The sequence below is a fragment of the Lolium rigidum genome, chromosome 5 (assembly GCF_022539505.1).
Source record: "Lolium rigidum isolate FL_2022 chromosome 5, APGP_CSIRO_Lrig_0.1, whole genome shotgun sequence".
Lineage (NCBI taxonomy): Eukaryota > Viridiplantae > Streptophyta > Magnoliopsida > Poales > Poaceae > Lolium > Lolium rigidum.
In genome coordinates, this window is record NC_061512.1 from 192,289,287 (window position 1) to 192,307,263 (window position 17,977).

Below are 17,977 nucleotides of genomic sequence, written 5' to 3' on the forward strand. Positions count from 1 at the left end.
ACCATATTGTGATATTTGATCCTTAATAATATGTTATGGTTTAATTCTAGTTCTGTTTGATCTAATCCTTCGATCAAATCATCTTTATTCAAAATAAGGTTTTAGCAAAGGTTATACTGAAGTTTATAGCTATCAACATGATGATCTACTTCAATTCCATCAACTCAAGCAAAACTTCAATCACTTTGCCAAATTTTATTTAAAAGCGCAAAAATTTCTCAGATTTCCTATGCATTAATGCAATACACACATAATTTGTTTCCTCTCTATTTCTAACCTTTAATCCTATGATGTTACATCCTACCCGTGCTCGCGGCGCTAGCCACACCTCGCGTGAGCCATTGCCAGACGTCGCCGCGCCGTCTCGAGCGCACCCCCAGCCGGCCCAACTGTAGCTCGCACGTGGCCGCACCTATCGGACCTGGCCCACGGCTCCCTTTGCCAAATCCTCGCTCGCGGCGGCACCTACCTGACCTTGCCGGCGGCGGCTCGCGATCCTCCATCGTCGGGATGGGTCAACGCCAATGAGAGAGAAAAAAAGATAAAAAGATGAATATAAAAGATTTATTTTGATGAGAGGAATTGAAAAAAAAACAGAAAGTGGACACGTTAGTAGAAGATAGAATATACGAAGGTGTTGTTTGCAAAAATACATAGAAACAATTTTCCAGTCAAGCCTTGCAGTACGGTGTCCGTGTAGTTAGAAACACAGTCAAAGTATCTAAATAGACTTATCAGAGTTTTGTTGATAATTAGAGTGATGGGTGGTGGGTTTTCTGTAAAAAAAACAATTGAATTAAATTGTGGTGCCTTTTTAAAGTCTCTGCCTGAAATGTGGTGGTTCATGCAATTTTCTCGGCCAAAAGACCTGAGCGAATGGCCATATTTGTCCCTATGAGTATCAGGATCCTCTCTTGCGGATGTTAACCACCAGTTGTCCTTGTAATTTACTGATTTTCTTGTCATGCATACAAAATTCTTGGACATAAATACTCATCACCAATTACAAAATGATCACATAGAGTATCTGTGGAGGCTCAAAGAGAAGTGGCGGAGCCAGAACATTATCCTGTGTAGTCAGTTTAAAATTGTATAGTCAAATACATGTATTTATATGATTTTTTCGTATTTTTTTGCTTAACTTTCTGCCTATGTAGGTGAAAAACTGTGTAGTCATATGACTACACAGATATAGTGTGGCTTCGCCATAGTCAAGGGAGAGTCATTAAATATAGGAACGACTTGATCAAGTTAAATTTCAAATTATTTACTTTGTTATATGTTTTACTTCCATTTTCAAATAATATCGTATAATAAATTTATATGTGTTTAAATTGGTTGTGTGTTTATAAGACCTAAAAATTGTGAAAGATCATAAATAGATTTAAAAAAAAGGCATGCGGACATGCTGGGGACGGCCGTCCCTAAACACGGCGCCATGCTGCAACATTTCCTAAAAAACCGATCTAAGAGCATCTCCATCCCTGTCCCACAAAGTGTCCCCCAAACAGTGTTGGGTCGAGTGTTTGGGGAACGTGTTTTCTTCGTGTCGCGTTTAGGGACGTCGCTCCTCAGTCGCGTCCCCAAACAAAAATTCAGATATTTAAAACTTAAGCGGATTCATTCAAACTTGCTATATATTACATAAATTCGAATGAAATTCGATGAAATTTAAAATAAACCCTAATCTAGTAGTACTTGCGGCGGCCAGAGGCGTCGTACTATTGGTGGAAGTTGTACATGTCGTCGGTGATGACCTTCTGCTTGACGCGCTCGTTGGGCTCGTCCTTCACCACGTTGCTTGGCCCAGCCTCGTCGTTGTCGGTGAGGTCCACGAGCGGCTTCCCGGTGTCGTGGATGGACATGGAGATCGCCGCCTCGAGGTCGCCCCTCCAGGCATCATTGTCGTTAAGCGACGCCAAGCACGCCGCTCGCAAGCCAGGGAAGTCCTCGAGGTCATTGCTGCTGGCGATGAGACGATGCTGCCACTCGTACTCCGCCAGCAGCGTGGCCTTCCCGGTTGCCTCGTCGTCCTACTCCTCCTTCACCTCCGGCTTCGGGATGAGGAGGGCGCCGCCGCGCCTCGGATTGATGGGCGGCGTCGCGAAGTCCAGCTCCTCCTTGACCTTGCGCTTGGGGACGGTGTAGAGCGCGGCGCGGTGAGACGAGGAAGGCGTCGATCGTGTCGGCCCTGATGAGGAAGAGTTGGAGGAGGACGAGTACGCCCTCCTCGGTTGCTAGCGCGTTGCGGGAGATGGTGGCGGCGATGACGGCGTCTCCAACCTCGGAGCGCCGTTCTGGATGCCGTCGACGACGTGCTCCTGGGTGCGCCCCGGAATGCCCCGGAACGCCCCAGAAGAGGAGGTGCCCGTCCTTGTTCCAACTATTCCGCCGACCGACGAGGCCGGCGGTGTTGTTCATCTCGACGTCGTGTTGCGCCTGGAAGTAGGCGACCCACCAGGTGTTGTTGCCGGTGGCCGCCCAGGTTGGATTAGCCCGCTCCTCGGTAGTGAGGCGAGACCGCCGGGTCCTGATCGCGTCCCTCCAGCGCTCCGTGCCCGGCGACGGCGACGGCGGGACGCCTACGCCGTTGACGGCCATCCTCCACCCACCGCTGCTTGGCAGGCGCATGTACGGCGGGACGGGATATCCCATGCGGTACAGCGCCCACGCCTCCGCCACGGTGAGGCTGCCGCGGCCGAAGCCGTTCGCCGTGGCAATCTTGCGGGATGACGAGGACGACATTGGCGAGGGAGGAGGAGAGATTGGTGCGGTGAGAGGTTGGAGCGGCGAGAGATTGGTATGGGGAAGAAAGCAGGGGGCGCTCTTAATGTACAGCGGCGGCAGGCGAAGCGGCAGCGGGGCGTTGGATGCAATAAACGCCGGCGCGGATGGTCACGCGGCCATGCACGACGAGATGCGCCACCTGGTAAAGCTGGGACGCCATTAACGTCGCTTGACCAAAGGTAGGCGACTGGGTTTTAGGCTTCTGAGCCGCTAACGCGTTGGGCCCGTGTTTCCTCACCATGCTTTTCGTTATGTCCCGCGTGCCCGGAGCATTCCCTGTGTAGCGGGGATGGGCTCAGGACGTCGGACACCGTATTGAGCCACGCCAGACGAAAAGTGCCTTTGGGACACGCGGCTGGGAACGATTTTTCGTCCGACGCGTCTCAAATTCCTTTAGAGAACGTTTTGAAGAACGCTGCTAGAGATGCTCTAACTTTTATGCCGGTTGTCGTTTTGGTGACGGGACTGAAAATTCCGGCATAAAATCGCTAGAACAAAAGGCATGTCTTCTTCAGAATAAAAGGGCTGGCCCTCGGCTCCCCGATCCTCGTGCACTAAGCAAAGCTCTACATTTGCGTATGCCTTTTTACGCTCGCTCGCGGAATAATCAAGCGCGGCACAAAATCTTCTCTCCACGCAAAATATCTGCACCAAGCGCGTGTGCCCCGCTTAATAATGCCGATGTTTATTCAGGAAAGTTCAGTTCAGTGCCCGATTAAACAACAAGTTCGATACTGCTGCTGCTCACGTTCCAAAAGCTCGCGTCATGGCGTTCATATACGCTGCATGTGATTGGGTAGCAGATAAAGAGGAATTGATAGTAATACCCTAGAGCCAACAGGTTGGCCTGAACGAAGGGTTTAGAACAGCAGAGCAAGCTGACTGAAACCCAATAGATTAACTCAAGGCGTGCATGATTCGGTCAAAGATTTTCGTTTATTTAGCAACCATAATTAAATAATTTAGTAACCATAACTCGTACTACCAGATCCAGAGGAGCTGCTTGGCGTCGCGCTCTGTAGAAGGCATGCCTTTTGTTCTAGCGATTTTCCAAAGCGATCGCTGGGAAACGTAAAGAATTGGCCAATAGTTGCAGTTGCAGGCGAAACCGCGGCTGGGCTTCAATAAGGAATTCAGTAAACTAAGCAAGTCTGCGGTTGCAGCAGCTACGACTTGGGGATTACTTAAACCGCAGGTTGCGGCGCGTGTTCGCTTAAACAAAATGTTGGTTGCAAAAGCGACTAATCGAGATGTGATCCTGGCCTGAGTTGTCTATCTGCCAACTTGTTGGATTTTGATTTGATGCCCGTGACGGTGTGAGCTCATACAGCGTACGGCCATGATCCATGGGGGATTGGAGGTCCGTACGTACGCACACTTGCATGATTGTTGTATTCGGTGATGCATAATGATTTGCCTTTTCTTTGTAGTAAGTGAGCACCCATAGGCCATAGGATTGGGCTTCACTGATTAGCCATGATTCTACTAGCTCCACTTACCAGTTTTTTTTCGTCATCGGGACAGAAAACTATACCTGCCTTAAGCTCCCGTGGGTTAATGGGCACATCGTCGGCCTTCCTAATCAGAGCTGGTATCACACATACATACACTCACCAATCACCTCTATAAAGTATAAACATACATACGCCCGTCTTACCTCTTTGAACATTTTCGAGAGACAAAGTCTAAGAACCTGATCTCGGGGCCTTGAGATTGGCGTAGTCACCACATACGCCCTACCGACCGGAACATCGCCTTCCACTAAAAAATATTTTGCTTTTTACCAGACATTTTGGAGAGACTAAGTTTCAGAAGTTGATTAATTGCTGGACTCTTTTTAGGTTGTCATGTGCTTTAGTGAGTCTTCTTTGCGACTGTGTGCTCTTGGGTCATCGGTTTTAGTTGGTTCAAGGTTGCATTCTTTTGGTGTTGTTCTCTTGTAGGTGTGCTCTTGGTGTGGGCTTGGCCATGTTGTTGCAGATTTTCACTCGGTTTTCTCCTAAAAGCTGAGCACTCTCTTCTTAATTAATAGATGAGGCAAACCTTTTGCCTCCATTTTAAAAAAAAAAAGTGTGAGACCGTCGGTAGCATAGCTTACCAGGAACGAGCCTGGGCGATTTGGCGATCACTTTGTGAGGGTCAGAGACTTGCTCAAGAGGGTATGAACTGGAGAATAGAATTGGTGATCACTTGACAAATTGGATACAGATGGATGTTCGCATGAGGCCCTTCGATTGTCGCATGATGAGACCCACACACTAGGGTTTCAGATTTCATCATTTCTGCAACAAGGATGTTGAATATACAATTCAGTAACATATGTTGCCTATGGATGTTGAAGCCATCAAGCAGAACCCTATTAGCCACATAGACCACGACGTGATTTATGGGCATGGCATCACGAGACGACCGGGGGATTTTCCGTTTGATCGGCTTATCGAATGATCATCGCTACAAAGAGTCGTAGAGAGCGCAATTTTGAATCAGAGGATGCTACCTCGAATGCCAAAGGTGAGAAGACGTGGAAGAAGTTGTGGAAAGTGAAGGTGCCATCCAAGCTTCGTATATTTGCATGCAGAGGCGAGGTTAGGGTTCACCGTCACATGGCTACCTCTCCCATTTGCACGGTATGCAATGCAGATCTCGACACTTGGTGACACTTTCTCTCGGTGCGGAGCCAGGTGGGTGTAAGGGTGGGGCAGGCTTAATCCTAAAATTTTGCCCAGCCCGTTATCAGCTTTTTATAGCATAAGCCCTGTATTGTAAAGAAGAAAAAGTGCTAAAAGGCCCAGCCCAACTTAGGCCAGCCCCACCCTAGCAAATTGGGCTGGATCCGCTACTTCTCTCTCCTCGACTGCAGCACCAACCAAGAAGTATTGGAAGTTGGAACCCCTAGCATGTGTTGAGGCTCTATGTTGCAAACGATCTTCACAAGCCATACATCCACATCTCATATGATTGTGCTAATGTAATCAAGGTAATCCAGGCTAAGCTCTCATTTAGAGCCCATTGCATGGTGATGAAGGAAATATCAGCAACAAGAGAAGAATTCCAGCAGATGGTCTTTTGGCAGGAACGGCGAGAGGCTAATGCCTAATGGCTAGCTAGAGTGGCAACATCTTTAGAGTTGGGTAGATATGTGTGGTTTAATAATCCCCAGACAATATGGGAATTCTTGTAAACTCTCAGTTAGTTGAGTAATAAAGCTCGCCGTTCCACTCAAGAAAAGAAGGAACAAGTCTGGGCAAAAACTGTGCAGCCCGCTCAAACGAAGACAGGAAGAGAAACAGAACAAGCATCGATCTTCTGGCACGAACAGCTGTATTTCTTACAGCAGGACAGCAATTATGGCAGTTGTGTCAAAAAAAAGTCTCAAAGAAACAGACGTAGGAAGTCTGAATGACACATTTCAGTTTCAACATAAGACTGAAAACTTCGACAGGAAAAAAAACAGATCTTCAGCAGCAAAAGAAATTTCAGGCCAATGCACTACACATCTGAGGCATAGCGGGTATATTGAATTAACAATTGCTCTTAGATCAAACGAAAAACCAAGAAAAGTTGTTGTAGTGTACACATTGGCATAGCTCACTCGTCATGCAGATCTATTTGACGGTAGGACTAATGTATATTTGATTTTTACCATATAACCGTATGACAATTGCCAAACAATATACTCCTGCGTACCAGCCTATCAACATACCATGTACCAGAATCACATATCCCTATTGAGTTCCAACAATGTCACGTCCAATGTTAAGACGATTGAGTGAGGAATGGAGGTCAGCAGTCCAACAATCAAGATGATGCAGCTGTAAACGGTTCACTAGCTTCCAGAAGATTGTCAAGCAAACCGGTGAACACAACAGAATCGGTCTCATTGGGCTTGAATTTGAGGAGTGCAGAAGGTACTAGGTCTTCGTCTTGCAGGGTGCGTGCACGCTCTCCTACGTTTGGAGAATGAGGTAGGACACGTGACCTAGGAAAACCTGGGCAGATAAGATCGAATTCCAAACTTGGCTGCTTCAAGGCTGACGCGACGAACTACATCAGGGAAAGCAGCAGATTAACTCAGATGATATAACATCAGCGATTGATATAAATATGTAATGCTACAAGAATACCACTATAAACACAAACAATGTTGAGTAGCACAAGTTCCAGCATAAGATTAGGCATGGGAACAACTTCATGACATGTAAAAGCATTAACCACAAGTACTTTGACATTTATAGGATGTAAGCAAACCCAGTTGATACTGTCTAAGGGACTATAATGAGGTCATACATTTAGCATTCGGTAACTTCATTATGGCCCATAACCCTTATCAGCCGTGAAGCTCCAGCATAACCGGATCCAGAGACCAGAGTTGTCCTCAAATCGAAATTCAGCACCATAGTACTAACAATCGAAATTCTTTGTCATTAAGAATTGCGAAGAACTCAAGAGCGGACGTAATAAAAGAATGTCACTCTTACCATATGTATGCCAACACTTGTACCAACACACATACATGGTACATGCACAAACACGAAAACTACCGTTGCCACATGGTCACTCACATCACATGACCATGGAGGCTAGATAATGCGTGCTACTACTAGTAGGTTTTATTCCCATGGTGTCCACGAATTCTGCACAGGTTTATATCAGCAATCACAACACATTGGGTCTGTTTGGATCACATCCAATGAGAGGTCAGCCCACGAGATTTGGTGGCTGTTTGGATCGGTGCCGAAAAGTTGGCTTGCCCGTGCGCGCCTTCACCCCGCCAATGTAATTCTTTCCAGCGCGCGGGTGAACTGAGGGCGCTCAAAACCTGCGCCAAAATATTGGCATCGTGACTTCCCGCGTCTCTTTCTTGGTGGGTCCCATGTACTTTGTCCTTTTCTTTGTCATGTGGTGTATGCACAGGGTAAGCTTCGCTGTGTTTCTCTTGTAATTAATCGATCGGTCCACAGCTGATTAGCAAGTGCATGCAGGTCCTCTTGATTAGATGCTTCCGGCCGCTAACAATCAGGCGACATTTTTTTAGCCATCATGTTTTCCTTGTTTGCTGCATCAGTATTTTTCTAGGAAGCCACATCAGTATTTTCTTCTAGGAGTATATATTAGTATCATTTTGCTATATTCCGTGTGTTAAATAATATCCGTATGATAATATATTCATAGTTGGTCACTGGGAAACTTGGCTGCTGGGTGAGCAAGATGCTATCATACGGAGACCGTCTGGTGCTCATCAATTATGTTCCCACTAGTTTACCGATGTTTATGTTATCTTTCTTACAAATAATACCCAAAGGGGTAAGAAAGCATCTTGACTTTTACAGATCTTTTTTTTTGGCAAAGTGAAGATAGCAACCGCAAATATCAGTTAACTAAATGGAATATCATTTGTAGACCAAAGGATCAGGGGGGGTCGGGCAGGTATTGAGGTGCTCGACATTAAGAACAGGTGTTTACTTAGCAAATGGCTATATAAATTACTGAACATCGGAAACATGTATTTTGGGAAGATACTTGGCTAGGACTATCACCATTGGCTCAACAATAACCTACATTATACAACATTGCTCAACGGAAACATGTGTTGCACATGTTCTGTCATCAGTCCCTATAAACATTGGTTTTACGATACAACTGAGAGATAATAAGTGGAAATCCTGGGTTCACTTGTCTAGGTGCCTCATGAGGTTATCTTTGAATAATGAACCGGATAGTTTTTCATGAAAACTTACGGCTTCAGGTGTTTTTACCGTCAAGTCTATGTATGCTGATTTAATGGATGGTCACGCACGGTTTTTGAAAAAAAAATCTCTGGAAGCTAAAAATCGCACTAAAGATAAAAGTATTCATGTGGTTCCTAAGTAAAAAGTTTTTACTCATGCGAGATAATTTAGCTAAAGAATTGGAATGGGAGTAAGAAATGTTGTTTATGTGACAGACTCTGAGGAGACTCTTTTTATCTCATGCCCTTTTGCTAGATTAGTGTGGAGAGTTGTATATACTACTTTTGATATTCCACCACCAACCAATATCGCAAATATGTTTGGAAATTGGCTGAATGGTATCGACAAGAAAACTAAAGCTAAAACTCACATGGGTGTTTCAGCTCTATGTTGGTCGATATGGAATTGTAGAAACAACATTGTGTTCAACAGAAAGGACTCTACTAATTTTTTGCAGGTTATCCATATGGCTGCACACTGGATTCAGCTATGGCGCTTCCTTTCCCCGGAGTATCAGCGGGAATGCATGGTTTCTGGGTGCAACCGCCTTCTGATGGTTGCACAGGATATTTTCTACCGAGCTACCTGGCAGCCTATTAGTAGACTAAAAGATGTTTAGGCTTTGGTTTTTGTTTCGATGGTTGATATTTGTATCAACCCTCGCTGATCCATGATATGTAAACTTTGAATTATATACGTTCTATTTTAATAAATGGTTGTGTGCATCTATTGATGCAGAGGCCAGGGTATCCCCCATTTCAGGGAAAAAAATCATAGTTGGTCACAAACCCAAACATAGATCTAGTTTGACAAAATTTTGGCTGATATAAAATGGGTACAATCCAAACAGGAACAACTTGCCAAAATTTTGGTCACGCCCTAGCTTTGGTTATGCCAAAACTTTGGTGGGGCTTTTTGGGCTCAAACAAAACATACTCATACTATATGGGACAGCAGATGCACTTAGCTTTACCGGATCTTATCCTAGGTAGGATGAAACCAATTTCAGAATCTAGAGACTGGACGTGAATAGATTCTGTCACTGGGTTCACAGGGTGACACCATTTAATTCATATCCCACTAAAGTATTCAAAAGTAAGCTGATTTGACAACCATAACACCATTTTTTCGAGAAAACGCAAAGGACCTTTGCGTTTCATTTCATTGAAAAGATAGATAGTTATTTACATCCTCCTAGGAGGCAGGGTGAGGTACAAAAGCATGAACATCAGTGCACATCCCAGGTTGGTGGCAGCACTACTCGTAGGCCCAGGGCCCCTGCCCTAGCCCAAGACCTAAGCTCATCCTTGATGTTTTGCAGCAAGAGTTGCAAGGAAGGTTGGGCTCCATCAAAGACGCAAGAGTTTCTGTGTTTCCAAGTCATCCATGGGATCAGGAGCGTGGCGGAAGCAAGTCCTTTGCGGAGGGGCGCAGGTGTGTCCTGCTTGGCGTGGTGCCACCAGTCCGTGAGGCTGGGCTCGCCGTCAGGTGGTCTCGCCGTCATCCGCAGCCAGGCCAGGACCTCATGCCACGCCTGTCGGGTGAAGGGGCACTCCAGCATTAGGTGGCGCATCGATTCCATCGCCTGGTCGCAGAGGAGGCAGCGTTGGTGGTGAGGAAGGCCATGCCGGGCCAGGCGCTCCGCTGTCCAACATCTGTCCATGTTTGCAAGCCAATGGAAGAACTTGACTTTGGGAGGCGCCCATGTCTTCCAAACCAGTTTCCAGGAGCAGCAAGGTATCGATCCGTGGAAGGTGGCGAGGTAGCATGAGTTGGCCGTGTAGATGCCGGAGGCCGTCCACTTCCAAATCAGCTGGTCAGGTTGGTCATTGAGCTGGGTGTCTTGGATCATGCGCCATAGCATGAGGTACTGTCCAATCTCATGGATTCCAAGCAGCCCCTGTATGTCTCGAGCCCATGCATTGCCAAACAAACCGTCTGCGACTGTTCTGACCTTGCGACGCCTTTTTGGGATGCAATTGTACAATTGCGGCATGAGCTCTTTGATAGCCCTGCCCTGGATCCACCTGTCCTCCCAGAAAAGGGCTATTTGGCCGCTCCCAATGCGCATGGTGGTCGAGGCGAAGAAGAGCGCATGCTCATCAGCGGAGACCTGCATGTCGAGGCCACTCCAAGCCCGACTGTCGTCAGTGCGGGAGAGCCATAGCCAGCGCAATCTGAGCGCGAGGCCAGCGCGCTCGACGTCCTGGACGCCAAGGCCGCCGAGGGAGATGGGGCGACAGACACGCTTCCAGTTAACATGGCAGTGTCCTCCGTTAGCGGCGGCGCGACCAGCCCAAAGAAACCCGCGTTTAATCTTCTCGACCATCTTAAGGGCTTTCTTTGGTGGGGCGTAAGCAAGCAATTGGTGGATGGGGATGGCGCATAGGACAGACTTCACCATTGCCAGACGACCAGGTTTGCTCATGAGACCAGCTTTCCAGGTTGGTAGGCGCCCGGCGATTTTGTCGATGACGGGCTGTAGCTGTGCTGCAGTGGGCCTTCGTAGCGTTAGAGGGATGCCAAGGTAGGTGATCGGAAGATCCACTACAGGGCAGCCAAGCTGTGTGAGCAGCGGCGCGGCCATCTCTTGGTTGCAGCGAAGAAGGCTTGCAGAGCTCTTGGAGAAGTTGACGTTGAGGCCGGAAGCGCGACCAAAGAGGTGTAGGATTTCCTTGACGGCGTCTAAATCGCTGGCAATGGGGTGACAGAAGAGGACGACGTCGTCGGCGTATAGGGATATGGGCGGTATGTCCTTTCTCGGGTGGAGCCGTTGTAGGATGCCCAGCTGAACGGCGTGCTTGAAGAGCCTGCCAAGTACATCGACGGCAAGGACAAAGAGCTGAGGTGACAAGGGGTCGCCCTGTCTTAGCCCTCGCCGATGCCAGATGGGGGGGCCGGGCTCGCCGTTACTGCTATATTTCCTTCAGTCCTTGTGCTATCCTACACTTTAATATCATGAGACAAACTAATTCATATCCGATAGCCTCTACCGAAGTTAAGCTGATTTGACAACCATAAAACTGTTAATCTGGTATTTCCTTGCGCGCTATCCTACACTGTAATAGCATGAGACAAAACTAATTCATAGCCACTAGCCTCTACCGAAGTGAAGCTGATTTGATAACCATAGCACTGCTAATCTGGTATTTCCTTGTACACTATCCTTTGAGGTTAGGAATGTCACTGGGGTCGGCCCACTAGGCCACTTCACTTACTTAAATTTTACTTCAGAACGGGTCAGCCTAGCCCTGCCCAGTTGCATCCCAGCTTGGTGTTAAGAGATATACTGTGATCCAAAATGACATCAAATCAGCGAAATCACTGAAGATATTTTACCTAGTGGCTTCTCACCCTGTTGTTAATTAAATGATGCTATAAACTTCTTATTGTTACCAAGGTACAGCTTTGACCACTAATATGTCAACTTCTACTATACCCAGAGAAACAGCAGATCAGAAATCAAAGGTGACTGGTGGCTCAGCCTCACATATTCAGAGGTTAATTACACTTGGACTGATCGGGCCAATTCACAAATTAAATACCACAAAAAGAATCAACTCATTATGGTTTTGAGAGGTACAGATATCATATTTGAGATGATAAACTTGTAAGGAGGAACAAGTTGGGGGGCAGGGGGGCAAAAATACCTCATATAGTGAACCGGTTGCCTCAGCTGGAAGGAATACACCCTGGAGAATTACTCCATCAGGAAACTGAATTCGGATGACTGCTTGTTTGTACTTCTGTCGAGCAGCCAGTGCCTGTTTCTCCTTATAAGACTTTGGAATTAGCAACCGAGATTGTTCTAGCCTTTCCCTCCTCATCCTTGCTTCTTTTGATACCTCCTCACTGCTAAGTTTGTAGAAAGAATCTGGTGCATCAGTTTCTGCAACAGAACTTCCAGGGACATTGAAGAATACCCGAATCTGTGAATTTATCATGCAAGTTCAATAAGTAACACTTCGAACGGGTCTTAAATGAGAGCAGCAGCAAACTACAATATGGAGAACCAATTGTAGAACAGAATATTTTAAAAAAGCATCAGTACGGCCTTATATGCATAAGTTTCAGTTTGACGAGAAACAACCTCACAGTAACTGCTAAACTCAACATGATGAGGAAAGACAGCTAAATAAAATGATGACATGGCATTATACCAATGAATAGGCCCAGATATCAAAGTCAAAGGTCAGAGTGACAGTAACAGTTTAAGGATCTGACATTTTCATATGCATGATGAATGATATGTCCATGATACTGATCTATGCAACTTATTCCAAGATATTTTGGAAGCACAGGCTGGGAGCCTGCCACATATGATTTAGCTTCTTCAAACGGAAGTTGCAACAACATTGATACCTGAACATACGTCCATCCTCACAAGTTACATCATATAAAAACAAGATCCAGATATCTGCATCTAATATTCAATTAGGGATCAAGCAACAATGATGAATTAGAACTAGCTGCTGCATAAATTTTTGGATAATTGACGTTTTTTAAAGGGACAACTATACAAAAATGTAATTTCTATGCAGTTCATCTCTTAATAAGATATCATTCCACATACTTTATGAAAAAATGAACATTATGAATATATCATTCCACATACTTTCTGAAAACAATGAACATTGACAGACTGTACGCGTTTATAACAAAAGAAGCAATTTCATTTCATTTATGAACTCAAAATCATAGATTCAGAGAATGGGACATTACTCAAGCATGAATGTTTTTATAATGTTAGTATACAAGGGTGAACCAAAACCAAAAAGGATGGATCACACTTTAAGTACTTGCTTATATTTGTGATCTCCAACATATAATGTTAATACACAACTGCGCAGGTCTTCCGGGATTCAACAATATCTCACAGAAATGGTACCACATTGCTAAATATTAGGCATACCTATATGTAAATAGATGGCTGGAGAAATCTAGTGATGACTTCAGTTTATATCTAAGCTAGCTCAACATTTTAATGATCTATTGGGGTAGTATAAACTTACCAGTATCTTGAAACAAACTACATTTAGCATGAGTATACCCACAAGGCCACAGTATTACAATTTGTACAAATCAAACAACCATTGCAGTTCAATCCATTGACGGATATCTGACCATTGAGATAACAAAATCAATAGGCTACTATTGAATTATACTCATGCTCACCTGCCGATCGACAATCCTGTTAACCTCCTTCTGCTCGTCGGCTCCACTGCGGCCGCTCTCCTTGGGCGCTGCCTCCACGGGAGTCTGCACGGGCGCGGAAGGATGGGACCTCTCAAGCAGGAGCACGGCCCGCCTGATCCCGGCAAGCCTGGCGTCGCTGGGCGGCTCGTCCATGACCGCGAAGAGCTCCCCGCCCTGGTCCCCGACCGCGAACCCCGCGGCCTCGAGGAGGTCGAGCCCGCCGTCCCGGTCGGCCACGGCGTCCTTGATCCTGGGGTTGGCGAGCCGGACCCGCCTGAACTTGTCGTTCCCGGGCTCCCTGAGCAGGTTCGCGAGCAGCCTCTTGGCGACCTCGACGGCGGCCGCGGGCGGGGGCGGGTCGGCCGCGAGGTACGCGGCGGCGCGCGCGCGCGCGCCCCCCGCCGCCGCGAGGCAGCCGTCGAGGTGCTCGGACACGGCGTGCTCGGAGGCGAAGGCGTCGCCGCAGTTCGGGCACGCGACGGTGGCGCCGTTGCTGTTTGCATCTGGGCGGCGGGCGGAGGAGGGGGCGAGCGGGGTGGAATCGGAGGGCCCGGGTGGGCGCGGGGGCTGCTGCTGCTTGGGGTTAGGGTTAGGGTTGGAGGGGCGGGAGGAGGAGGAGGTGGGGGCGGATGGGGAGGGGCCGGAGCCGAGGACGTGGGAGGGGCCCTTGAAGGACGGGGCGGAGGAGGAGGTGACCTTCTTCATGAGATCCTTCATCTTGTCCTTCATCATGGCGGCGGTGGCCGGCGCCGGAGGTGGAGGCGGCGGAGGAGGAAGGGGGATTGGCGGGTGGACGGGGAGTAGACTTGGTTGTCTCCGCGGTGTTCGGGGGGACGAAGCAAGCGACGAAGGCAGGCAGGTAGAGAAGAAAAAGAAATGGTGCTTCGCTGCGAAGGCATCTTTTGCCGGATGGGCTGGCAAAAGCGCATGAACAGGAAGGCTCTGTTGGAGATGATCCAGACCGCATGGCCCAAGACTGACTAAGAACGGGCCGTACTTTATTAAGTTGAGTCTGAATGGGGTTTTTTTTTCCATAAAAGTGCTTTATTGTTAAAAAAAAACTCAATAGTTAGCATGAAGATAGTACAATCCAATAGAGCTCACAACCGGCCTCTACATAGAAAGGATGTACACGACACCTCTTTCAAGGTGGATAGTGTGGTCCCCTAAAAGAGAAACTGGACTATAGTCACGAAACAATTCCTATGTTTCCCATGCCCCCTAAAATCGAGTTGAGAGTTACAAACACATGTTCAACGCTCGTAGCGGTGGAATCGGTGTTGTAAGCTCGCCATGGGGTGGACGTCACAACCTACTCCAAGGAGTAGTTTCTGTGTCCATTTACAGCCAACGGATGAGCGCGATGATATGATTATTGGGTGCAAGCGGCAAGAGAAGGTTGCACAGGATTTATACAGGCGGTGCAACTTGCCTTTGATATTCGGAATACATGGTGATGCAGAATCATCCTTTGTTGTCCTTTCTTTTTAGATGGTTGATACATGTTTCGACTTTGACCCATGAGGTCAATGCTCTTGTAACAAGTACTTTTCAATAAGGCGATAAAAAAGGCTACGTGCAGCAATCAAGGTAGAGGCTTGATTGCTCCTCCATTTTCGAAAACAAAATGTCTCCAACCAATTAGAAGCGTCTCCCTGGCCATTGTGCACTCAGAACGCCTAGGTTTCAAATACTCGAGGAGGGTGGCTCGTGTAAACTTTTTAAAATGGATGACTAATCTAAAGACGATGATCAGGCAGATTTCGAGGCTCGGTCCCCCGCCTCTTCGCCATTTCTTGGTTAGGTTGGGTCAGTTACGCTTGTCGTTGTTGATGTCGGAGTGTGTTGTAAGCTGAAAGGCAAGTGTGATGGTGTAGCCATTGTTTGACGTTCTTGTCAGCTTAATACAAATATGCGCACATCCGTTGCGGGTTCTCAAAAAAAATGATGCGAGCTTTACTTGCAAGCTTGCCAAACAACTCCCGGCTGACAGTCCCATGCAAGTAGAGAAGTTAGCAGGGAGATGGAACAGTTAAGGGAGGGTTTAGAAGTTGTATCAGGGGAACCGTCAACTACCACAAAGACCTGTCGTCAACCACCACAAAAGACCTGTCTTAATTTATATGTCTCGGGTTCTTCAAAATACCAAATACACTCCAGATCCGGGAAAAATATCTAAAGCAGCCAAACATGAAGCATGTGGACTTTTCAAAAACAATATAGGGAGTGATAACTCAAAGTATTCAGGTCGGAATTGTTAAAGGCAAGCAACTAATTTAAATCCAGATATATCATATAACCAAGTGATTTACTCAATCCTAATTTCCATTAGTTAAAGTAAATAACACGGTTTCCTGAGAAATGTAAACTACTAGGATATCATACATGTATGAGTTATGGAGAACTTGGCTTTTCAGTACAAAACCGTAAAATATTTTTCAGAAACCTTATGTTAGCACCTATGTGTGGCTCTCTTGCTATTAAGTAGTTTCAAGCCGAACAGCCTTGGAGAGGCAGCATTATATATAGAAATGGCACAAATCAAAAGCATGAAGCACCTACTAGCAGCATATATACAAAGCAAATGAAGAATGTTTAGTACAGACATCTATATAAAGAAAAGTGATCAGGCTATTTAAGGCATCCAAACACTGCTTAGACAAATAGATGACAAAATTATTCAGAGCTTCACAGTACAACGGCAGGCACATGCAAATTTTACACAAGTATCTGGAGAGCAGGTCATGCCTGATAAGTATAATTTGTCCAGCACCTCCAAAGCATCTTATAAACAAGAGAAGTCTGTCATCACATAGTTATTATTGCACATTCAGTTACCAACTGTGAATGCAAACACAAGCAATTGGATAATGAAACGCTTAAAGTCTAGAAGATCACAAACTCACAATGTACAGATGTTCAGACACACGGCTTAATCTAGAACACGCGCAGGTATACAATTCTCTATTTTGGGACCAATACATTATTATCTTCTCTTACAAACACGGAGTGACAGACAGGCACACAGGTGGGCATGGCAGGCAATTCAAGGCTCAACGCATTTCTCGATTTTTTCAACCATTGTTACACGTACTGGATAACTTATCACACCTGATAATATTCATCCACACTTGAAAGAATCTTATAAGCAAGTACTAACAGAGAAGACGCAGTTACTCCCATGGTTCAACTACCAACTGAATGAAGAGGCAGGGTAACCAGAGAAAGAAAACAAAACATTTGGATATCACAGATTCAACTAGTACCAATTGTCATAAAGAATAATGCTGGCAAGTCTGGAACGCAACAACAATGTACAGAATGTTCAGAGTCAGATGGAGCACCGTCATCTGATTGTTCAACCTCTTGATGGTAGGACAAAAATCTTCTAGTGAGTAGTGACAGCAGATTGTTTCATCATGAAGGGATTGGCTTTTCCATACAAAATGTACAATAATTTTCAGAAACTTTATCTTAGCACCTATGTGTGGCTATCTTACTAACTAGAACAGTCAGGACTGGCTCGTTGGATAGAAACGGCAGAAGTCAAAACTCAAAAGCATGAATCACCTACTGGCAGCATGTCCTGTGCCTCTGTGGCCTGACCAAAGGAGAAAAGGAGAACATACAAAGAAAATGAAGAATGTTTACTACAGGCAGAAAAATTGATCGGTTTATTTAAGGCACCCTAACACTTCTTAGACAAGATTACTCAGAGTTTCATAGTATGACTGCAGGCACATGCAAATTTTACAGAAGTATCTGGAGAGCTTGTCATAACTGATAAGTAAAATTTGTCCAACTCTTCCAAATCATCTTATAAACAAGACAAGTCTGAAATCACATAGTTATTATCACACATTCAGTTACCCATTGTGAATCTAAACACAAGCAGTTCGACAATGAAATGCTGAAAGTCTGGAAGATCACAATCTACAAATGTTCAGAAGCACGGTTTAATCTAGAACATGCATGAACCGTAATGTTAGAAGTAAAGAGAACGAGTATACAATACATTATTCTCTATTTCGAGAAAATGTGGCACGCAGATAGGGATTTATATGTGTTGGATTTTTCAAAATAACAAATACATCCCAGGTTCTTGCAAAATATCAAAGCAGCCAAACATCAACCATGTGGACGTTTTCATAAACAATAGCTCAAAGTGTTCAGGTCGAAATTGTTAAAGACAAGCAACTAATTTAAATCTACATAAATTGTCAAAAAAAAAAAAATCTACATGTATCATATAATGATATAACCAC

The 17,977-nt window shown here is 45.8% G+C and overlaps 1 protein-coding gene across 1 annotated transcript; it reads right to left on the minus strand.

The window, feature by feature from the left end:
- Nucleotides 1-6,303: 6,303 nt before the first annotated feature.
- LOC124653384 (plant UBX domain-containing protein 2-like) lies at nt 6,304-14,548 on the minus strand. Its single transcript, XM_047192449.1, has 3 exons — nt 13,692-14,548; nt 12,167-12,445; nt 6,304-6,831 (listed from the first exon to the last, which is right to left on the minus strand). The coding sequence occupies exons 1-3, from the start codon at nt 14,442-14,444 to the stop codon at nt 6,586-6,588; spliced, it is 1,278 nt and encodes a 425-aa protein (XP_047048405.1). The 5' UTR covers nt 14,445-14,548; the 3' UTR covers nt 6,304-6,585.
- Nucleotides 14,549-17,977: the final 3,429 nt, after the last annotated feature.

Bases quoted from the DNA above. Each gene is read 5' to 3' on its own strand.
- LOC124653384 (XM_047192449.1), bottom strand. From the start codon at position 14,444: ATGATGAAGGACAAGATGAAGGATCTCATGAAGAAGGTCACCTCCTCC. The intron at 12,446-13,691 runs GTGAGCATGAGT...ATAAATTCACAG, and splicing joins ACAGGATTGTCGATCGGCAG to ATTCGGGTATTCTTCAATGT. The intron at 6,832-12,166 runs GTATTTTTGCCC...TCCCTGATGTAG, and splicing joins CAACCGGTTCACTATATGAG to TTCGTCGCGTCAGCCTTGAA.